The sequence below is a fragment of the Daphnia magna genome, linkage group LG6 (genome assembly GCF_020631705.1).
Source record: "Daphnia magna isolate NIES linkage group LG6, ASM2063170v1.1, whole genome shotgun sequence".
Lineage (NCBI taxonomy): Eukaryota > Metazoa > Arthropoda > Branchiopoda > Diplostraca > Daphniidae > Daphnia > Daphnia magna.
Window position 1 is genome coordinate 4,230,881 of NC_059187.1, and position 21,513 is coordinate 4,252,393.

A 21,513-nucleotide genomic window follows, 5' to 3' on the forward strand; every position below is an offset into this window, starting at 1 on the left:
CATTCTTGTCCAGGTGTGTGCTCTATATGCTACCCGTTATGCAAGCCCGCTGTTTTATTCCTCATCTCTCAATGTCAAAAATAGGGAAAAAGACAAAGAATAGGAGCGAGATCAAGAATAAAAGCAAAATGAGATGGCGGCCAGCTCGGCTTTTGATGTTCTTACCAACACAAAAGAAATCTAATCCTCGCCAGTGGGGGACCGTTGCAGTATAACGAAGAGACCCGGTCGCACTCTCTGAAATGAAGTGAACCCAGTGAGGTGATAACAAAGGATATAAGGTCAATGATTGGCTTTATAAACGAGGTTTAGTCTGAACAATTTATTATGTAGAAGCTCAAAGAATAGACTGCAAACATAACTGTCACCTGCTTGGATCGATTCCATTGCCAACATTTTACGCACATCGATTCGCACGATAATGGCTTTTTTATTCTATTGACCAAATGCTTCGTTATTGATCATCTTTTCGTCCCCCTTTGTTTATCTGATAAATATATTTCGTTCTCTTTTTTTTGTGTTGTCTCGTGGGAAATTGAAGACGACCGTCCTGAGACAGAACCGGAGAAGACGCATTCGAGTGGACTATATCTAACCAGATCCCAAGCCGAAAATTTTTTTTGTTTTTGCAGGGTGCCAAGGCGTTTGCGTATTCCTACGCCCGAAATCTAATTTACTGGTGGACGAATTCCTATTGGCTTCCGGTATAGTCGATTCGGTCGATTGTGCGCGCCTTTCCTTCCTTCCCAGCCTCCCCTTTCTGATCTGTGGCAGCACTTTTCGTGAGAAGCCCGGTTTGCGATAGGAAGACCATTTATACATCCTGTTGTGGTATATGTAGATATTCTTGATATCTTGATAACAGACTTTGATATCTTCATTTTATTCCATATACTGCCAGGCATGGACACTTTTAAAGAATTGAAAACACAACAACATTTTATTTTCTCGTAAGAAATTCACAGAAAAAAAAACAAGGATGAAAAACGAAAAATGAGGCAGCTCCAAGCTTTCCATTTTCCACAGGCAGGATGGATTTTTAAATACAGTCATCCCATTAGGGGGTGAAAGGAGGCACTCGTTGGATAGTGCACTTAAGCATGACGACACCTGGTATCCAAGAGGAATTATAAGACGCTTTTAGAAATAGCAACAGAGCACGTTCGCGTGTGAACGAACAGCCCGTGTTACCTGAAGGATTGACGTCAACACGTATTGCCTGATCTTTTGAGAGAAAACCGATATCTTTGTGGTCGTTGAGTTCGCGAACGTGGTAGCCCTCTTCTGAATCTAAACCTAATTCACGTAACGGAACAGTGACTTGTGACGGCGTGCCATCTACACGTCGATTAAGGACGACCACGGCCCACGAGAATTTTTTCCCGTTCATTGGTAACACTGGCTTGGTCCAGATTTCCACGCCCTGCTTCTAAAAATGGAACATAACCCCGGCCAAAACAACAGGTAAGGAGAAAAAGAGTTTACATTTGATGCACAATTCTAATGATCAATTTCAATGAACACTTACTTTATAAATTCTTCGTCCTTGGACTCCCAATGGGTCCTGATTCACGGCGATAATTTCGCTGTTTTGCAAGATAGCTTTGAATTCAGGGCGGATGGTTCTCAAATCAACTGACATCAGTAGCGGAGAAGCCATGATGGCCCACATGCACATCTGAGCGCGACTTTGTTCGTAACTCAAACCAAAGTTTCCAATAATCAACTGTGCAAGTTATCATGAAAACGACTTTAGTTTCATCTTTTTTGGTTAAAACTCGTAAAACTGTTACCATATCCGGATCATTCCAATGTCCAGGTCCGGCGAGGGGAATCAAGGTATCCTGGTTATCTCCATAATAATCAATAATGGAAGTGACGCTTTGCCAAGAATCCTATCCAGTACAATTTACGGCGTAACTTGAAACTGTAAAAACATTTCTACAATAATACCTGAATGTCTTCGAAGTTACGCCACAGGTGACAGGTGTTAGAGATGGATTTATAATCGGGCTGAATGGAAATGAAAATATCAGCATTGTGAAATGTAACACATAAAAAAAGAAATGACAAAACACCTCCATTTTGTTTATCAATTGATAGAATGGCCAGGAACATGAGTATATCATCGGACGCTCAGTTCGGTTTAGGAAATATCCAAATTCAGGATACCCTGGAACATGCGAAAAAGAATAACAGCTCAGTATACGAAGACGAAGCATTTAAAATATACTACCGTTACCTTTATCCATTTGGGATGGAAAGGAATAGCACCCATCTAATTTAACATAATCAACTTGCCAGTCTGCAAAAGTTTGAGCATCCAATTCCATGTGGTTTAATATACCCTTCATTGAATGAAACAAAAAATGAGACAATGATGAATCAATAAAAACAACAACAACAATTTTGTTCACCGGATAGCCGGCGCAAGTGTAGTTGCCGAAATCTTCGTAAATTCCGAATCGCAAACCACGGGAATGTATCTATTGGATAGGATACAAATACTTCTGAACTCTGATTGCTTTAGTTAAAGAGGACATGAGCCTTACGTAATTGGAAAGTGCGCGAATGCCACTCGGAAACCGGAGAGGATCAGGTCTCAACCTCCCATCTGAACCTCTTTTCTTATCCAACCAGCAGTCATCCAAACTTATTAAGTTATACCCAGCTTTGGCATAGCCCTCTGAGACCATAAGATCAGCCATCTCCATAAATAATCTCTCACTAAAATTGATCAGAAACTTGAGATTTTTTGTTTTTAATTTAACACACATGGTATGAATAAAAACCACACCTGATACAATGCTTTGGGTCATTTTCACAGTCAGTATTGCATCTAAATCTCTGCCATGCTAACCATCCCATGGGTGGACTTAGTGCTAAGCCATTGTCTAGGCAGTAGCACAATGGTAAAATATTAAGTAGCACCAAGCTACAAAACCATCTTTTGAGAAATATCTCCATTAAACTCCTACAGATTGAGCGAAGGCTTTAACACATCCAAAACGTGGAAAAATTTGAATACTGTTGTTTCTTGGCTTAACTACGAAAAGCGGTGCAGGGTATTATGAGAATTCACCTTCTAGTCTTCAACTAGAGTCTAGATGTTAATAATAAATCAACGACTTTGGTAGAGAAGCTCGGAACAACAGCCTTAGTGAAAAACAACCCAATAACCAGCAAGGATAGTCTGGTACTAAAGTTACTCTATTGTCGATTGCTGTTTTTCTCCTTTCTTCTTCTGTCCTGTTTTATGTTTCGGACCATAACTGACACTTGCTTTTGTTGTGATTTTGTCAGTAGTGAACTGCTCAATAGATGGCTGAAATTACCATCTAGTGGCCAAAGAGTACATTACTCATTTCTGCCACTTCACTGTTTATCATCAGCGGATGTAGTTCATGGACATTGCCACGTCTTGTTTCGTCATTACATTGATCGCCACACATTTCATGCTTGTTCATTTTTAACTAGATATTTAAAACAAACATCGAAAATTGCGCATAGAAAAAAAACCAATGAGTGGGGATACTCCGCTATGGGTATTAAAAACTTTTATTCACCGTTAAAATATTACGTTGATTTGCAACTTAGTCCATGTTCTACTTGTTTTTCGGAAGCCAGAGTTTCCTTTACCGAACGCTACTCACTATTGTTTACTTTTCTTTAGGTCCCGCTCAAGATGACCTGGTGGAAGAACAAAATGAACGTCTTGCCCAGGAACTAGCTGGAAAAGTATCAAGATTAAAAAATGTAAGTTATTACATTTGAATGGAAAAGAGTTCGATACAATTTCCTGTTTATATGCAGTTGGCATTTGAAATTGAACATGAGACTAAGGATCAAAACAAATTCTTAAGTGGAATGGTTGATGATTTTGACAGCTCACACAGCTTACTGGGGACAAGCATGGGAAGAGTCAAGAATATTTTGACAATGGGAAGTAGTAACAGAAAAACTATGTGTTACATAGGATTTCTTATATTTGCCTTTTTCATTTTCATTTACTACACATCTTCTTTTTTCAGCCGAAAATAAAAATATATATGTACATTCCACCTGACAAAGTGATCTACCTTTGTGGGACTCTTGTGTCAATGTGTAAATGGAGAAAAGAAGTCCTAGCTTGCCAAATCCTGCTGAACCAGGATGATGACATGTGATAACTGGATAGTGAGTGGCCCAAGTTAGCATATTTGTACAATATTCAACTCAAAGTGCTATGCAATTTCTTGGATTAGAATTATGTAAAATTCCAATCCTGGTAATCAATGGAACTCAGATCGAATTTTTAATAAGAATGTCCGAATGGCGTGAGTTGATTCGGATTATAACAATTAAATTAAGAAAAATATTTCACGGCAATTTTTGATTTTTTCTAGAGCCAATGAGAGCAGCCAGAGGGGGGGGGGGGCAAGAAATAAGGAAAAAGCTAAGATAGTAGATAGATAATATTAGATAATTTCTAGTTGTCTATTAGTATTACCTTCTAAATAAATAATAATAAATAAAAATAAAAATAAAAAAAATAAATAAACCGAAAAGTAAAAATGTGAAAACATGGCAAACAGTTGTTTTGTTTCTGTTTGTCGTTTGTCATCTTCGATTTTTTAACGTTTACAATGCGTTCTGCTATCTGCGTCTTCGGCAAAATTTCAACTTTTAACTTTGCCAATAGCAACCAAATTTTTGGACACAGTCAACGCGTTTGGCAGACACGATTAATACATTCTGGTAACATGCAGCCCCGTTATTTGAAACAAGCCGAGGCAATTAAACTGGACGAGGAGCTGTTCAACTATTTTGGAGTTGAACAATTAATGGAACTAGCCGGATTAAGGTAAAGCAAAATATGCGCATGTAGATGTAGTTTTGTGTTACTTTCATATTTTTAATACCCTTTTGTTGGAACAATTAGCTGTGCATCAGCAATAGCAGAAGAATATCCAGAATCCAAAAATGTTTTAGTTGTTGTAGGTCCTGGGAATAATGGTGGGGATGGACTTGTTTGTGCAAGACATTTGAAAATGTTTGGGTAATAAGAAACATGCTGACACATTTTGTTTTCTTTTTGAATATCAAATTTTTTCCCAATAGTTACCTTCCAGAAATATTTTATCCTAAACGCCCTGCCAAGATTCTGTATGAAAATCTAACGAAGCAGTGTGAGCTGTTTGAAATTCCATTTCTGTCATCATTTCCAGCTCAAGAAGAGCTAAACACAAAATATTCACTTATTGTGGATGCATTATTTGGCTTTAGCTTTAAACCCCCCATTCGACAAGAATTTTCTGAGATTATTAACACCATGATACAAACATCAACACCATGTTGCAGCATTGATATTCCTAGTGGTATTATCAACCCTGACCCTAAATAATGCTAACTAGTTGGTACAATCATGTTTACCATTACATTCAATATACTTGCAGGATGGGATGTTGAAAATGGGCCAGTTGATCCGACAAATCATTTAAATCCTGCAATGCTGATTTCTTTGTCTGCACCGAAATTGTACAGTATTAACTTTTGACGAGATCTGGGAGTTGATATATATATATATTTTTTTAATTATAAATTTATTAGGTGTGCAAGTTTTTTTCGAGGCATCCATTATTTAGGAGGTCGCTTCATTGCCCCTGCATTAGCTACAAAGTATGAGCTCAATTTACCAAATTATCCTTCGACGCAAAATTGTGTGCGGCTGTGATAGAGTATTAAACTGTGAAAGTATAAACATCCCTAAATGTAACATTATAACCAATGCATCTTGATTCCTAAATAAAAATAAAGACTAAAACGAAATTGCAACATGGTGTCACAAGATTTAAACGCATCACAACATCGTAGCTCCACCAAATTGCAAATTCTTCTTATCTTACAAGTTTAATGTAAACTTCTTATATGCATGGTCCCTATGCAGCTCAAGGATGACATTGTTTTATGGTGATCGAAATGGTTGAATTATAAAATTTGAGATAATCGTCATATTCAGTAGCCATCGCGCTGATTAATCTTATGATAGTTCCTCTCTGACTGCTCAATAATGAAGACTGGCTGTGCTACTTGTTTTGTAGTCGTGGTCAGACGTAGCATGACTCACTTTCCATTGAACAGAGCTTGTCAGACAGCGAAATCTAGTTCACACTGGACACGTGTGTTAATTCGATTTCTTAAAACATTTAAAACACGTAAGTTCTCATTGGCGTGTTACCTATCTAAACGCGTTTACAATCTGGTATGCCGTTTTTATTTTAAGCCCTAAATCAAAAACACCATTAATGTGACTGTTAATAAAACAGCTAAAATATGGATGAAGTAGGTAAGTTGGAAAAATTTTCAACTTCAAAATGAATTGCAACTATGATTACAAACCAGCCCTGAACGCGATTATTTAATAGCAGTGACGCTCGAGTCCCACTCATTTGCTATCGGAAAACACGTTTCTTGTTCAAAAAAATAAAATTGCGCGCGTTTTTGTTCACTTGTTTGTCAACCTTCGAAAATGGAGGCGCCTCGAAGAATGGGGCGAACTGTCAAAAGTAAATCTCGAATTCTTTTTGGTATTAGGGAATACATTACCACCCAGAAAAATGTTCTTAACATGTAAGCAGCGTGGATTTCATACATTTAATCTATGAATTCTGTTTTTTTCGTCTAGTCAATGCTACATCAGACGTGCTAGTTTCCTCGACATGTGCGAATGGTGCTCAAACTGGTAAACTTGTCTAGATTTTGCCGTAAATGTTTGTGTTACTCATGGACTTTCTTTTTCTCTTCTAAAATTCATAGATGCAACTCCCAGTATTAGAGATGCTTTTCTGCAGATGTGTTGTAAGGATTCTTTCAATCTGGGCAAACCTCATGTAGGATCGGTGTTAAATGTGGTTTCAAAGCATATTGAGAAAAGGGGCTGTGACAGCATTGGACTTGACAGCTTGGATTTCTTCATATGGTTTCAACATAAATTCTTTTATATTTTGATGAACATTAGCAAAAATTGAACCTATTTTCTAGTTTGAGGATTGCATTGATTAATGACAGCAAAGCAGTAAGAGCTGCTGGCTTAAGAGTGATCAGATTGTGCCTAAAAAATGAAGAATACGCAAAGAAATTGGTTGAAGCAGATCTTCATTTCTTCATTGCAAAGTATTGTAAGCTAGAGGTGGCATTTCAAGAGACAAAAATGATCGATTAAATCTTCCATTAGGTGCTTGGATGTGCTTGTGGATAACTTGGCAGAACGTGCCCAAGCGTTGAGATTATGCCGAAGATTGCTTTTGGTAGACCCATCTTTATTTCCTATTGCTCTGGGTCGTTCAGTTGTGGCCTTGGCTTTTGATGGCACCAAGGAAAAAGACCGATTGGTTAGAGCATCACTTGCTATCCTTGCCGAACTTTGTGAGTCGGTCTTAAGGCGATTCATTTTAAATATCTGCAAGCTAACTGTTAAATTGTCTGATTAGGTATCGTTAACCCGTCTGTGTTCGTTGCTTGTGGAGGTGTTCGATGTTTCTCTTCTGCGGTCTTGGACTGCTCTTCTCCTCGTATGCAGGAAGCTATGGTTGCTTCTCTGCTCTACTTGTTCGACACGGCGCAGCGGCGAGAGCTTTCAAAATTGAACCTGCGATTTCTGATTGCTCCCTACAGTGATTTTCACTATAAGCACCATGCAGATTCAGGGGAAGGGAATAACACTTCCGCCGACACTTCAGATGACCGTGAGCTCCGCCTGCTTTGTGCTAAGCAAGCTCTTCTTACAGTGCTCAGATCCTGGAATGGAGTATTACATGTCATGAGCTGCAAAATTCTAGAAGACTTGGTCCGGGTCTTGCTACCCTGTCATCTAGAAACCAGGGCAAGTTGTGTCGTCTTGCTGAACGATTTGAAGATGCATTTTATTATAATAAGAATTTTTATAGAAATCAATGTTAGAATTCTTCTATACGTTGCTGCGATTACCACTTCCGGAATGGACGGACGAATTTTCTGTGGCGCTTTTAGCTACTGATCCCTCCCGCGTGCGAGATGCCTGGAAACTCCAAGAGGGTTACGTAGCCGCAGAGGGCAAATGCTTGCTACCGCATATTTCAAAGTTCAGGCCAAACTTAGTATTAAATCATACGGCCCTGTTAGTGTATTGCTTGGTTGAAGCACGACTTGTCCAGACACTGGTGGAAGTCATTGTAACTAGTGACACTTTCATCTCTGTTCGAGCTACGATCTTACTTGGTAATATAACAGACTGCCTATAGTACCCATCCATGGTGCTACAGCATCTTCTTTCTTGCTATCAACAGGAGAACTGTTGCATCTTGGTAGTACTCTTTTACCACCTTCGTGCCACGGTACAAAGATGTGTCTTCCTCAATTAGTCGACTGCATTACTTCCCTCAAAAGCGACCCGGTAAAGCGCCATCGAGCCGCCCAAGCAGCAGCGGCCCTCTCAAAAATTCACCAATTTAAGAAAAAAGGAATTGTTCCATATAGTTTGGCTCTCAAGCAGATCGTTGAATTAGAACGAAGAGCTTCCAACAACGGGAAAAGTTATTCAGGGAAAAATAAGAAAATTGAAGAAAACGCGACTACCGTCATTCGAGATGACCAGGAGTTCCAGAGTAATGGAGAAGTGGAGTCGGAAGTAATAAGTTTTGCACTATCATAAAATTCAGGTTTTTAAATTATGAATTTATAGATGCGATCCAGCAGAGATCCCGATGGCATTCTCTCTGCGCTTTCACGAGATTCTGGTGTTTTAGCACAGAAAGACCCATTGATCTGGAACTGGTCTGTCTTGTCCAATCTTCTCTTGGTAAATATTGTTTCACGGTAGTAGATGTTTGCAGTACATTGAAAATTCTTTGTTAACTTACCAGTGGAGCAAGATGAATTCTTGTGCGTTGGAAGATTCCATCTTGCGCTCGATTATTCGCCGAGTAATGCAGTTTTACAAGCCTAGTAGCAACCAGTTTTGCCAGTGCGAATTCAGTAACACCCGGACCCGTCTTTATTCTTCTGTTGGTTGTCACTTGATGGACTCCCTTACAGTTGTCGAAGAGGTAACTATTACTTTTAAAGATCTGGCTCTTTAGAGTGAGTTGGTATTTCAACATTTTTCGAAGTTTGAGTGCGACAAAATCTTGTCCGAATTCCTTGACGACGTTAGTAGTGCAATCCGAGATATATCACTAGCTTCTTCAGCCCACGATTGCCTACTCAGCCCTGGTCGTCTTGCCACAACAGCTTGCCAGGATTACTTCTTATTTATTGGCCGGCTGAGCAGTACCACCAATGGAATTAACGCCTTGGAAAAGGCCGGCATTTTTCAAGAGTATTTTCTAATTTATCAAAAGTGAGTGATTTGAATTTACATGATTTTGTTAATAACAGTCTTTTAGAATTGGTGGCGAGCACAAACCACGATTGTTATCTAAAAGTAATCGTTTCCACACTCGATTTTCACACCGATGGATATGCTAGGTAGAAAAAAGGCGATTGCTTAAATGAAACTGTTGCCATTGAGTAACACGGAATTGTTTCTGCCACAGAGCTATCTTGAAAAAGATCTTACTTGGACCTGTCGATTCTGGTCGAATTTATGCGACAAATCACGTTCGCGTTCTACTACGAGCGGCAGACGAATATGGAACGGCCAGCATTCTTGCAAAGTGGACTGTTCCGTTACTACTTGGTCAACTGCATGATAAAAGCCGTGCCGTAGTCATAACTGCTGCGGATATTCTAGATGAAGCAACAGACGATCCAGTAATAGAGTTTTTTCCAGTTGCATTTACCTTTTAATCAACACGTATTCTACATAGGCATGCATTGAGGTATTGATCCTGCTTCAGACGCAGTTCGTTGAGCTAATTCAGGAGCAAGAAAAGCAGCATTTAGATTCTCGTGCTCGATTGCTTCTAATTAAAACTCTGTCGATTCCCGCTGGATTCAAACATTGGCTTGAAACCGTCACCGATTCCGAGAATGGGAAAGTGTCCCTTGTTCAGAAAGAATTGGATCAGTGGATTAGAAATTTGAATATTCGGTAAAACGACAGTTCATTCAATTTAAATAACACATTAAATTCTCTCCATTCTCTTTCCTACAGTTATGTCCAGTTAGTTGAAAGTGATTTGGCCGATGGTCTGACTCAGCATCAGCGAGCGGAAGATGGTATCTTTCCGAATTCAAAATAGAATTGTGATGTTGTCATAAACAATCTTAAACGATTCTTTAGGTCGGTATGGTCGTCTGAGCAACGTGCGCCATGCAATACGAGATTTGCCTATGCCGCCACATCTTTTTTCCCAGTTAAATCAGCATAGAGAAGGGCTAGATTTTTTGCGTACCTCAGGACAGCTATCTAAGCTTTTTACGGTACCGAGTTTCTCTATGGAATTCTTAAACTTTAGTTTCGAGCTAATGCCTTCCTTCGTTGCGTTTCAGGTGGTTACTAATGCTTCCATTGAAACTGATGAAGAGATATTAGAACTCAAAGCTGCTGTATGGGCATGTGCTCATTTAGGAACTTCGGAACCCGGGGTTGCATTATTGGAATCGGCTCAAGTGGTGGAAGCCTTGGTTCGTGTTGCGTCATTCTCATCTGTATTGACTCTAAGAGGCACAGCTTTTTTCGCTCTAAACCTGATCGCCATGACAAGCGCTGGAGTCGATATTCTTGCTCAATTTGGTAATTTTTTTTTTTTTTTTTAAATAAATATAAGAGTTAGTTTTATTCACAAGTTGCCCTTTTTAGGTTGGGCTTCTATAAAACGACATCACGGTGAACTATGGCATGTCTTGGACGACTCCGAGTGGAATTCCTTATATTTGCAACACGTCAGTAACCCACTGACGCTGAAAGACAATGCTCATCTCGGTGTCGGGCGCGACCGTCTTCGCACCGTTAGCCAGAGTTCCTGTCACAGTGTTACCTTTGCAGCTGACGAAAGAGAAGATACGAGAGCAGCATCGATATTAACGTCAACCCCCCGACAAAGAAGTAGCTCGGTTGAGCAACCGAATGGTTGTTGGGAAACGGATTCACAGCCATACTCACTTGAAGGCTCGTCCATCAATTTTGATTCGGATTCTGACCATTCGTCAGATGTGCCCACGCCGGAAGATGCCATTCGGAGTTGCCGACGAGCGTACACGTTGCCTCTTTCGGTTCAAACCCCTGGACAGGAATATGTGCCTCACTTCCGCAGCTTCAGCGATTCGCATTACACAATGGCAGATGGTGTGTCATGTGCGGTTCCTACTTCTCCAACAGCGAGACCCAAAAGAGAGTCGCGCATTTGGAGTAAATTACGTACCAGTTTACGCTTACGTAGATCTAAACGCTTTTCTTTGCCTGTGCGATCGTCGTCGAAACAAAGTTCCTTTATACCACCAGAAACTGAACCTATCCAGTTGCTTCGCTCTGAACTGACGGAAGGAGCAATGTGTTCAACAGACGAAACCTTCTCCTCTTCTGCTGCCGAAGAAGCGTCCAGCGAAGAGGACGATAGAGAAGAAAGGGATACAGCACCATTACATTTTGAGTATCAACTCAATCGCATCGGATCCATTCTGAGTCGTTTAAGATCATTGTCGTACAAAAGAAGGCCGCGTCTTCTGAGCTCTTTGAGCAACAGGTCTGGTTGTTACATTGGACTCTGTTTGCCGATTCAACTGTCATACCTCCATCCACCAGCGGATTGGTTTGAGCAACCAGTTCCTTCGATGCTTGCCACCAGTTTTTCGAACATGACACTCAATGAAGAGCCACATTTTGTTCACCAATGGCAAGACTGCATCGTTTGCTCCAAAGATCCATCCGCAGTCGTGCAACTAGACACAAGCAAGTTTTGCAATAGTTTATTCGGTTAACAAGCATTCTAATCAAACGTACATAATTTTCTTGTTTCAATAACAGAACAAACCGAGGAGGAAAAGTGGTTAGTTCGAAAAGAATTATTGCGGCTTGTAACGAATATGGGAAGCTCCGTTGGTTTGAATGCAAATGAACAAGGTCTTCTCAGGTTTGCATAGAACATTCTGCGGATAATATTGAAAGCTTGTTTACAATATATAGTTTTGCCAACTAGGTTAAAGCAGCGATTCCCATGGGCGTTTCACGATGTCTGTCTCTTCTCAGATGTCTGTCACGTCATGGCATCTCACGGCTACCGATTGCGCGCGCGCCGTTTTCTTCACGAGTTATTTATGGATTCGCCGTTTGACGAGGTGAGTTAGATGATTTTTCATTCTATTTACTTGCGCGTAAACGTCAACAAAAGACTTCCGTTGAAAGAAGATTCTACATTACATAGCGTAGAAGGGTAACGAGTAGCGCCACGATCTTTAGTTGGCTGTTGCTGGCGTAACCATTCCGGGAGAATTCGTATGCGCTCAGTAAACCGTGACCGTCTCCACATGTGCGGTGGGTCGCGGGAGGCCGACTCCGACGCTTAGTTGTATTTTTCTGGCTTACTGGAATTCCGCCTGGTAGAGCTAGGAATCGAGGACCTTTGCTTTGAGACGTTACGGCGGGCCGGTCCGGAAACCATGGTTCCATCACACCAGTTGCCACAGAACCACCGGTCATTTGAACTGCGTCAATGTATTCATCGGTGGAATTTCTTCCTAGGGGACAAGGTAGATTACACGAACTGTCCGGTAACAAAGGAACGGACTGTAGGGCAGCAGCATTTCCGCAACCGCAGACGAGTTTGTTGGTGAAACTGCCACCAGCGGGAACGTGAACGAGAAAGTAAACATAGGTGTCGTTGATTTGGATACAACTTTCAGCGCATGCAGATGGTCCTGGCTGTTTTAAATCAATTTGATTAAGTGGGAAAACTAGAACTTTTCTGGGACTGAGGGATCGCATATTGACGCACTGCAAATAGCTCAATTCTGGCGATTCAGTTGCCCAACACCGTAAAACGAGACAAGAGAGCGCGAGCAAAAGACTTCCATTCGTCGCGGCGGTCAGCATTGTACTGTTCTAGACGGAATTTCTTCGGCCGTATTTATACTGAGAAGTTGTAGTTAGGTATTCCGTCCAACCGTCCGTAAACAAAACGATTGACGCTAAATATCCGTTCCTGCAAATGCGATTGATTCCTAAACAAAAATACAAAAAAAAAAAAAAGACACGCGCTAATGCTTCGCAGTGGTATAGTTTGTCGTAGATTCTAAATATTTCCCACTTTTTACACATTTTTAGCTGTACGCGGTTGCAGTTTCTCGGCTGAAGGTGGACGTTGAATGAAGAATAACATTTGCCCTTGTGAGATCCTATTTTCCTGTTTTTGTTTCCCTCTGTGTTTATCCTAATAATCTTTCATCCTGATTCCTGCCACGCCTTCTAGTCAACGCCTTGGAAGATTGAGATTGGAAGTTTGTTATGACGGTTCCTATCGTTCTGTGTGTGATCAATAACACGAGATTTGAAATTACTAAACATGTCAAGTTGAATTGGTTTTCTTATCAACCGAAATCTTGTATTGGATGGCCAGGAAAATGAGGATAGCGTCACGAGTGAAACGTTGTTTAATAATATGTTTGTGGCTCAGTTGTTGAATTCAATGTATGATGTGCAGAATCGGATGGGATGGCAGAGTTGTGTTTCTTTGCCGAGATGGGGATTTTACAGGTGCGAGAAACGGAGGAGGGTATCATCCATCCAAGAATTCATCCAAGTAAAAATAGGAGAGACTAAGAACTGCACTTACACACCATCAGGTTGGGATGAAAACGGTATAGTAAGAGTAAAAAGGGAGACGAACGCACACGAGACGACGGTGAGAAAGGATGGAGGATTTTAAAACAAAAAAAAAACAGGAGCAGATGTTGGCGATTTACTGTTAAGGGTTTACAAGAGGGGTGGACACTATTTAAAAGATGGTGGGGTGTAATGAAATGTGGATAAGTTGTGTTAAAAGAAAAAAATAAAAATAAAAAAGGATGACGCGACATGGTTTTCTGCATTTTGTTTTTTTTAAGAGGCGTGTTCTAATAATCTCGTCGAATCGTGTTCTTTGTCGAACTCAAAAAACGATGAAAATTAAAAAAAAAAAAAGCTCCCCAATTTAGTTGTGGGTAGTTTCTGAACACGTTTGTTTTACGACGACTCTCCTTCATCTCCGGCGGATTCATCTTCGGCTGATTCTTCCTTTTTGCTGGCTTCGCTCTTCTTGGGACGACCACGGCCACGACCTCCGGCAGGGGGCTGAATAACCAAAAATTTTGTTTTGTTAGTTTAAATTACTTGCTGCAAAGGATTTGAAGGCGAACTTGCCTTTACCTTGGACTTCGCAGCAGACGCTCCTGCGGCTCCACTGGCTTTCTTGCCAGATCCTTTAGGACGGCCTCGACCTCGCTTCACCTGAGATTCCCCACTTTCGGCTCCTGATGACGGTGCTGGTGCTGGGGCAGCCGCCCTCTTTTCAGCCTTCTTGGGCTCCTATAAGTTCAAGCAAATACATTTAGATTAGCTTCATCATTTTAAGTGTTAGTTTTCAGGGTAAAAACGTACATCTTTCTCTTTGTGTTCGCCATCGGCAGCTTTCTTTGCAGGACGTCCGCGTTTCTTAGGTGATGCAGCATCAGCCATATTTAATCAAACAGTTGGATTCCTTTACTCTTTAAGACTAAAAACCTAAAGTTAAAATTTAAAAAAAGAAAAGGGTCGCAGAAATCAGTAACGGAAGAAATCAGGCGATAGCATTTCAAATATAAGGGCGGGAAAAGTAAGCTCCCGACCCAAGCATCACACTGGTCGACCCCCCCCACCCGCGATACAAGAGCAACTTATCACCCCCCCCCCCTATTTTCATTAGTAACTTAAAAATGAACACAAAACATTATCCCAAAATGAAAAACATTTTTACTTAATAAAAAAAAATAACAATCTACGAATTTTTTTGTGAGATGAAATTTCTTTTTCGCCGGCGGGAAGCAGGCAACAGCCTAACAAAATACAAGCTTCGGAGAGAGTACGGGCAATGGTGGCTGCTGCGATCAAAATACCAGTCAAACTGTTGAGATTCCCAACGCTTGAAAAATCAATGGCCGACACAAAGTGGAGGGAGAATAAGCAACCAACGCTATGGTAATTTTCTTCGAAATTATTAGACCTAAGATTAATTTTTCTACAATTTTTTAAGTCTGCCACCTAAATGGCGAAAATACCAAAATGGATAATTTTTTTTTTTCTCAGAACGCGTAGGGCCGGGAATATCTACACGCCGTTATTGGGGTACATACACACAGGGACACTAACACACACTGGCGCACACACACAGAGATACACTGCGTCAAACGGAGGAAAAACGGGTAGACTTGTTCTATGGCGGGCCCCCGCGTGCCCGACCAAAAGGGAAAGCAAAGCCAACCCAAGGGTTTGGAGATGAGACTTTGAAGAAAAATTCGTTAACTAGTTTTGCCTACGTTCTAAACCACAAGAAAAATTGTGTAAAAATCCTCACAACGTCTCTCTAGTTGGTATTAATTGTGGTGGTTTTGCAAAAAATCCCAACTAATTTTACTTGAATTACAGAGAAGAGTGACAAAATAATTCGACTTACCTTGGCAGCCAGGCGCGTCCTGTATCTCGTCGACCAGAGCTCTATAACGCTACACGCAGTATAAAACCTCAACCTTTTGTGGGGGAAGCCAACGGCGCCGGCGCGAGAGCCGCACATTACTACCGCGTCCTCCTAGGTGGCGTTGCTGTCGGCTGTCTCTATTGGTTGTTGCCAAAGGTCACGTGACTTCCATCTTTTTTTTTCTCTCCTTTTTTATGGACGCGCGGGAAATTACACTGACCCATCTACGCATACAGTGTGTATGTTTCTTTCTCCCCCTATTGGTGTGTGTGTGAACAAAAAGTTTTTTTTTTCTCTCCCTTGGCGAAGCATAGAAAGAAGGGGGGAGGGTGAAACATCCATTGAGATGAAAAAACATAATTTACACACACCCTATTCCTGTAGGAGAACTGACAGCAGCTGGCCTGAAGAACACCGCGTCTCGGCCAATGTGTAGCATTTTTATGTATCTTGTCTTTCTTTCCTCAGAACTTTTGCGTTGTGCACATTACGCCACTACTCCACTAGTCCCGCCCAGTCGAAAGAAAATAAGTAACGGTCGCTACATTTTCACTGATTCAAATTCAAATGACACCCCAGGCGCTGTACATGCTTTAAGAACCTTCTTCGCGCGATGGTCACCCCAGAACGCAAACAGTTTTAAGATTTGGGTTCTCAACATTCTTCAGCATCATTGAACATTTATTATATCAACAAAAAAATCAAAAATTATTTTTGAATATCTTTTATTTTTCTTTAAGTCGCTTGATGAACGAAATGCGGTCATCATTATTTATGGCATAGTCTTTTAGTGTAGTCATATCGTCCTTCAACTTGGTTCCCTGTGCATAGAGCCAGTAAGTTTTCCAAACATATTTCCAGTTGATCCGTCTGTGGCAATTTGACGCGTCTCGGCTCAATCGCAGTTCTGTAGCTCGTTCAACAGATCGCTTTAGTTGACCAACGGTAGCATTTTGACTGATGATTACGGGGAATGAAGTTCCATCGTCGCGATGGATCTCAATTTGAATGGCCTGACCGTGTTCTAATGCAATCAAAGATTGGACCTCTTCTAGGGTGACAGCAGGTGGAAGATCATTCAAAATGGGGTCTTTGGCTAACAGCGAGTCTAGAGTTTTTTTTACGAGGTCCACGACCTCTTGATGAGAATATTTGCGGCTATCTTCTGGGTTCGCAAGATTAGCAAGACTACTAGCCTTTACATTAGAGTGATGCTGGGATTCTTCAGAACTAGAAGGCGATCGTCTCCTTCTTTTCCGATGCTTCTTCTTTGACTTACTTTTGGATTTGCTTTTAGATTTATGGTGCTTCTTCTCTTTTTTACGTTTTGAACGACGAGACGATGATTCTTCAACTTCCATGTTGAACCATGGAATGTAGTCTGCTAGTGGTGTAGTTGGCTTGGATTTGGAGTCTTGGACACCACATAGCGCCAACGCGGCTAACGTTTGTCAATTGTTCTGTACCGGCTAGTTTGATAAAAATGGCGGAATCAACAAGCAGCAAACGGCAACACGAGCAAAATATCTCTGAATCTGAAGATGAGTTTGTGGGACCATTACCCGCTGAAGCTCCTCATTCAAAACCAAAGAAAAAGAAGGGTTAGTGATTCCAAAATATCTTATCAAAAATTTTCAAAGGCAATTTTAAAAATTTTGCGTATTTTCTACAGTTTTGGAATTCGAAGATCTCTATTTAGATAATCTTCCCAATGTGGAAATGTATGAGCGGAGCTTTATGCATCGAGATATTGTAACTCATTTAGTCACGACGAAGTAAATCTGTGAGCGAACTGGCATGTCATTGTTTTGAGAATTACCGAATTCTTTTTGTTACAGGACAAATTTCATAATCACTTGTAGTATCGATGGACATATTAAATTTTGGAAGAAACAAGAACTAGGAATTGAATTTGTGAAACATTTTCGAGGCCATCTTGGTAATATTCAAGATGTTGGCATTAACTCTTCTGGGACCTTGTTGTGCACAATATCAAATGATAAATCACTGAAGGTGTTTGATGTTGTCAATTTTGGTATGTAAATTGTTTACTCTGTCCCCATATGTAAGATAATGAACTTTTTCTGCTATGAAGATATGATCAACATGATGAAGTTATCTTACATACCAGGCTGCTGTGAATGGGTTCATTCACCTGGAGACCCTATTTCTGTTCTAGCAGTGTAAGGCCTTTTTTTTTTTTTTGTTTCACTTGATTTTTGCATTGCTAAACTGCCATTGTCTTATGTTTTAGTTCAGAATCTGAAAATGGCACTATTAATCTATATGATGGGCATGGAATTAATAAGCCAATCCATCAATTAGAGAAATTACACAACAAACCAGTAACACTGATCAAAGTAAGTTTGTCATATGTGAAGGCCATAGACAAAAATTTCACGATTTTTCCCGTTTAGTACAATCCTGTGTATGAAGCCGTTATATCCGTTGACAAGCAAGGAATTCTGAACTATTGGACGGGTGAAAAGAGTGACTATGCCTTCCCGAGGAATGTCGACTTTGAATCGAAACTTGATACTGATCTCTTTGAATTCATGAAGCAAAAAACTTATCCACTGAACTTATGCTTTTCTCCGAACGGCGAACTGTTTGCTACTTACGGAGCAGATCGAAAGGTACGTAAATTTTATTACCGTGTTGTTAGTATCAGTTGTGTGTCAATCAAATCAATCATGAATCGCCCAGGTTCGGATTTTCAAGTTTGCCTCGGGCAAGCTCACACGTGTCATAGACGAATCCATCCAGCATTACATGGAACTTCAACAGAAAAAAACGTTGCCAAATATGGAGTTTAATCGACGTGTAGCCATGGAAAAGGAAGTTGAAAAGGCTGATTGCCTTCATTTGACGCGTTTGACTTTTGACGAAAGTGGAAATTTTCTTCTGGTCCCTACTATGATCGGAGTTAAAGTCATTAATTTGGTTACAAATAGACTTGCGCGTCTTATAGGCAAGCCAGAAAACATGCGTTTTCTCCAGCTTTCTCTTATCCAGGTTTGTAAAAATTACAATCCTATTACAGTAAAATAATTTAACTAGAAAGCATTATTTGCAGGGAAAAGCCAGACATAATCCTGCAGCGGTAACTCTCGAAATGGAAGCTTCCGAAAATCCTACTCTAGAGTCTATTGAACCTGACTCAACACTTTTTGTAACAGCGTTTAAAAAGAATCGGTTTTTCTTATTCAGCAGGTACTCTTTTGTCGCCATGTTAAAAATACGCAAATACTAATATTTTGTCTAGGAGAGATCCTGATGATAGTAAAGCACCCGGTACAGAACGTGATGTTTTTAACGAGAAGCCTTCTAAAGAAGACATGATTGCAGCCACCGACGCCATCGGTCAGTAACAGTATTTTGTCATGAAAAACACCAGAAAAAAATCACGGAACAATACTGTGACAGCCATAACAAAATTCATTTTATTTCGTTTTTGCGGCCCATCGTCTACCTCCATTATGTATTTTTTCTTTTCTGATTATTTTCCCCTTGATATAGGAACCCAGCGGATTTACGAAACTGCCGTACTTCATACAACCGTTGGCGACATACATATTCAACTTTTTGGCAAAGAATGTCCAAAAACCGTTGAAAACTTTTGTGTTCATAGCAAAAACAGCTACTTTAACAACCATATTTTTCATCGTTGCATCAAAGGTTTCATGATTCAAACCGGCGACCCATTGGGTAAAGGAATGTTTTATGCATAGATTTAAAACATAATTTTGTTAACGCAATTTGACTACTCTTAGGAACCGGAACAGGTGGTGAGAGTATATGGGGTGGTGAATTCGGTGACGAATTCCACCCTTCGCTGCGCCACGATCGTCCTTACACAGTGAGCATGGCAAATGCCGGGCCAGGGACCAACGGGAGTCAATTTTTCATCACTGTCGCACCTGCGGTAGGTTTTTAAAACATTTTGTTTTGTAACCGTGATGATGTTTTAATTAATTTTTATTATTTTATAGCCTTGGCTCGACAACAAGCATACAGTATTTGGACGTGTTGTGAAGGGAATGGAAGTAGTACAAGAGATAAGTTCTACAAAAACAAATCCCAAAACAGACAAGCCATATAACGACATATCGATCATCAGTGTCACAGTGAAATAAGCACCCTTTGTTGGTGCAAAAGCTAAAATCATTTCCAGCGCTTCCCGTTCTCGGCGTTATTTGGTGTTCAAACATTTTCCGATTTGTCCCGTTTGGCGAGACCCCTGGCCAATAGTTGAATGACGTCTATAGGAGACTCACCTAATCTTCTCTTGATACTTGATAGGTCAGTGCTTGCCTTGATAAATTTGTCACCTATGCGCAAGAATAGAAGAATTAAAAAAAAAAAAAAACTGATTTTTCTATAAAATAATAAAAAAAAAATGCAATCTAATGTTAATTTGTTTACCTTCTTCAGTACATGCAATGCGACAAACATTCTTCACTTTTGCAATATGTTTAATAGATGGGGTAAGTTTCCATTTGATCTGAAAATAATAAGCATCCTGATTCCCTAGTTCAACAACTGTCTCTCCAGAAGGTTTCAGTTGATAAACAGTTATTATGGAACCAAATTCCTCCTTGCAAGTTCTGAGCCCAGTTTCTCTTTCCCTATTCATTTCATCATACACTGTGAAAGATGAACACAAATAATAGATCATCAGATTCAAGTGTAAAATAAATTATATACCCTTTAAAACTTTGAATATCTGTTGAATGTTGCATTCAAATTTATCAAACCATGGTTGGAGCTCATGTTTGCATGGTTCAGTGGTCTCAATGAAAAGTTCTTTTATAAAACCCTTTTTAGTAATTTCCTGAAAACAATGAATTTAGTTGATTTGAAGGTGTTCCAGACAACAAAGAAAACATGATTACGTTGGTTGCACAGCATATGTCCACCTCAAATCTCAAGCTTGCTCCGCTTGCTTCAATGCGCCACTTTCTAGAGTTGTGTTTTGTATAAACTGCTCGATCAATGGCTATGCCAAAGGATTTGGACCAAACATCAACATTCTTAGAAAATTCAAGAAACTTTTGCTCCTTTCTAAAAAGAATTTAATAACACTTTCCACAACATGAAGATATCTTGGAAGGCCTAATATACTTTTCTGGTTCCTGCAGGGCTTGGAATTCTCGTTTTTTTAGAGCAGCTCTTATTTCAAATAAATCCTTTTTCATCTTTTGTATTTTTGAAACCAGCCGAGATTTCTCCCTATGAAGTAAAAACATTTGCGCTTCTTTACTAGACAAGCTCATCTGATTGTCTTTTGGTAATATGGTATTGTTCCCAGATTTTGGATGTTTGCCTTTGAGGGTGTTATCTTTCACATTTGGCTTGTTAACCTAAATAAAAATGAAAGGTTTTCCTAATAGGGTAACTTCAAGTATGTGAACATTTACCATAGATCTTTTAGGTGGCATTTTCTCAAATATTTAGTGTTTGCATTTGATACAGTTTCCTAACAATTCTTTTCCTTAAAATAACGCAAGAAAGGCAAGAAAGGTTATACTCGGTATCGCTTGATTCAAAACAATCTTTGTTTGTACCAGTTTATTTAGGCGACAGTGCCATTTCAAAATTGAAATCTAAAAAATGATAATAATCATGGATTCATGGTCTAAGAAGGGTTCTTAGACCATGTAATAATGAATGAAATCCCACGTCAGAATATAGCATAGAACCATGTAGAATTATAGAGATGAATATTTTTTATAATCTAAAACTATATTATATATTATAAATATTTTATATTTAGCGATCGACCCCGATTAGCTCTTATCGGGTTAACAGCCCCGTACCACCCCGAAAAAGGGCATTCGGGCTCAATCGGGGTGTCACTTCGTCAACCGGGGCGGAGCGGGGGAAAAATCAAGGGTTGTCCCGATCGCCA

General features: G+C 40.1%; 7 protein-coding genes across 17 annotated transcripts; 3 read left to right on the forward strand and 4 right to left on the reverse strand.

Moving 5' to 3' along the window:
* Positions 1-864: 864 nt before the first annotated feature.
* LOC116924432 (alpha-N-acetylgalactosaminidase) lies at positions 865-3,296 on the reverse strand. 3 transcript variants are annotated; one of them, XM_032930957.2, is made up of 11 exons: positions 3,083-3,296; positions 2,798-2,974; positions 2,553-2,727; positions 2,418-2,486; positions 2,243-2,348; positions 2,079-2,173; positions 1,954-2,013; positions 1,794-1,895; positions 1,529-1,726; positions 1,192-1,429; positions 865-1,110 (listed from the first exon to the last, which is right to left on the reverse strand). In XM_032930957.2, the coding sequence occupies exons 2-11, from the start codon at positions 2,965-2,967 to the stop codon at positions 1,058-1,060; spliced, it is 1,266 nt and encodes a 421-aa protein (XP_032786848.2). In that variant the 5' UTR covers positions 2,968-2,974; positions 3,083-3,296; the 3' UTR covers positions 865-1,057. The 3 variants fall into 3 exon arrangements, with proteins under 3 accessions (XP_032786848.2, XP_032786847.2, XP_045031693.1); XM_032930956.2 differs by having other exon boundaries at positions 2,798-2,992; XM_045175758.1 differs by having other exon boundaries at positions 2,082-2,173; positions 2,798-3,296.
* Positions 3,297-3,369: 73 nt separating this feature from the next.
* On the forward strand, positions 3,370-5,808 carry LOC116924437 (NAD(P)H-hydrate epimerase). 5 transcript variants are annotated; one of them, XM_032930967.2, is made up of 7 exons: positions 3,370-3,545; positions 3,674-3,756; positions 4,749-4,843; positions 4,922-5,038; positions 5,101-5,357; positions 5,436-5,517; positions 5,590-5,808. In XM_032930967.2, exons 1-7 carry the CDS (start codon positions 3,542-3,544, stop codon positions 5,711-5,713), a joined length of 762 nt encoding a protein of 253 aa, XP_032786858.1. In that variant the 5' UTR covers positions 3,370-3,541; the 3' UTR covers positions 5,714-5,808. The 5 variants fall into 5 exon arrangements, with proteins under 5 accessions (XP_032786858.1, XP_032786855.1, XP_032786854.2 ...); XM_032930963.2 differs by lacking the exons at positions 3,370-3,545; positions 3,674-3,756 and adding exons at positions 4,039-4,176; positions 4,245-4,316 and having other exon boundaries at positions 4,386-4,843; XM_032930964.2 differs by lacking the exons at positions 3,370-3,545; positions 3,674-3,756 and adding an exon at positions 4,038-4,176 and having other exon boundaries at positions 4,682-4,843.
* Positions 5,809-6,082: 274 nt separating this feature from the next.
* On the forward strand, positions 6,083-13,451 carry LOC116924424 (rapamycin-insensitive companion of mTOR). 3 transcript variants are annotated; one of them, XM_045175754.1, is made up of 21 exons: positions 6,083-6,194; positions 6,665-6,721; positions 6,796-6,958; positions 7,021-7,152; positions 7,214-7,404; positions 7,470-7,861; positions 7,926-8,235; positions 8,304-8,644; positions 8,699-8,815; positions 8,880-9,062; positions 9,126-9,334; positions 9,394-9,483; positions 9,552-9,768; positions 9,825-10,048; positions 10,112-10,176; positions 10,241-10,380; positions 10,450-10,693; positions 10,760-11,848; positions 11,924-12,029; positions 12,096-12,234; positions 13,220-13,451. In XM_045175754.1, exons 1-21 carry the CDS (start codon positions 6,098-6,100, stop codon positions 13,262-13,264), a joined length of 4,551 nt encoding a protein of 1,516 aa, XP_045031689.1. In that variant the 5' UTR covers positions 6,083-6,097; the 3' UTR covers positions 13,265-13,451. The 3 variants fall into 3 exon arrangements, with proteins under 3 accessions (XP_045031689.1, XP_032786837.2, XP_032786838.2); XM_032930946.2 differs by lacking the exon at positions 6,083-6,194 and adding an exon at positions 6,387-6,545; XM_032930947.2 differs by lacking the exons at positions 6,083-6,194; positions 6,665-6,721; positions 6,796-6,958 and having other exon boundaries at positions 7,022-7,157.
* A 14-nt stretch (positions 13,452-13,465) lies between these two features.
* Positions 13,466-15,736, reverse strand: LOC116924445 (high mobility group protein I). Of its 3 annotated transcripts, none has more exons than XM_032930978.2 (4): positions 15,582-15,736; positions 14,531-14,653; positions 14,300-14,458; positions 13,466-14,224 (listed from the first exon to the last, which is right to left on the reverse strand). In XM_032930978.2, the coding sequence occupies exons 2-4, from the start codon at positions 14,606-14,608 to the stop codon at positions 14,117-14,119; spliced, it is 345 nt and encodes a 114-aa protein (XP_032786869.1). In that variant the 5' UTR covers positions 14,609-14,653; positions 15,582-15,736; the 3' UTR covers positions 13,466-14,116. The 3 variants fall into 3 exon arrangements, with proteins under 3 accessions (XP_032786869.1, XP_032786865.1, XP_032786866.1); XM_032930974.2 differs by having other exon boundaries at positions 14,294-14,458; XM_032930975.2 differs by lacking the exon at positions 15,582-15,736 and adding an exon at positions 15,170-15,316 and having other exon boundaries at positions 14,294-14,458.
* A 511-nt stretch (positions 15,737-16,247) lies between these two features.
* LOC116924439 (U11/U12 small nuclear ribonucleoprotein 25 kDa protein) lies at positions 16,248-16,963 on the reverse strand. The gene has a single exon (XM_032930969.2). The coding sequence runs from the start codon at positions 16,961-16,963 to the stop codon at positions 16,328-16,330; it is 636 nt and encodes a 211-aa protein (XP_032786860.1). The 3' UTR covers positions 16,248-16,327.
* A 103-nt stretch (positions 16,964-17,066) lies between these two features.
* Positions 17,067-20,012, forward strand: LOC116924428 (peptidylprolyl isomerase domain and WD repeat-containing protein 1). Its single transcript, XM_032930952.2, has 12 exons — positions 17,067-17,203; positions 17,275-17,377; positions 17,441-17,637; positions 17,698-17,785; positions 17,857-17,962; positions 18,020-18,238; positions 18,309-18,617; positions 18,679-18,815; positions 18,868-18,965; positions 19,122-19,310; positions 19,376-19,527; positions 19,595-20,012. The coding sequence occupies exons 1-12, from the start codon at positions 17,086-17,088 to the stop codon at positions 19,736-19,738; spliced, it is 1,860 nt and encodes a 619-aa protein (XP_032786843.1). The 5' UTR covers positions 17,067-17,085; the 3' UTR covers positions 19,739-20,012.
* On the reverse strand, positions 19,563-21,181 carry LOC116924435. The gene is made up of 6 exons (XM_032930960.2): positions 21,023-21,181; positions 20,727-20,965; positions 20,498-20,666; positions 20,310-20,436; positions 20,028-20,249; positions 19,563-19,933 (listed from the first exon to the last, which is right to left on the reverse strand). Exons 1-6 carry the CDS (start codon positions 21,041-21,043, stop codon positions 19,806-19,808), a joined length of 906 nt encoding a protein of 301 aa, XP_032786851.2. The 5' UTR covers positions 21,044-21,181; the 3' UTR covers positions 19,563-19,805.
* Between the last annotated feature and the right edge of the window lie 332 nt (positions 21,182-21,513).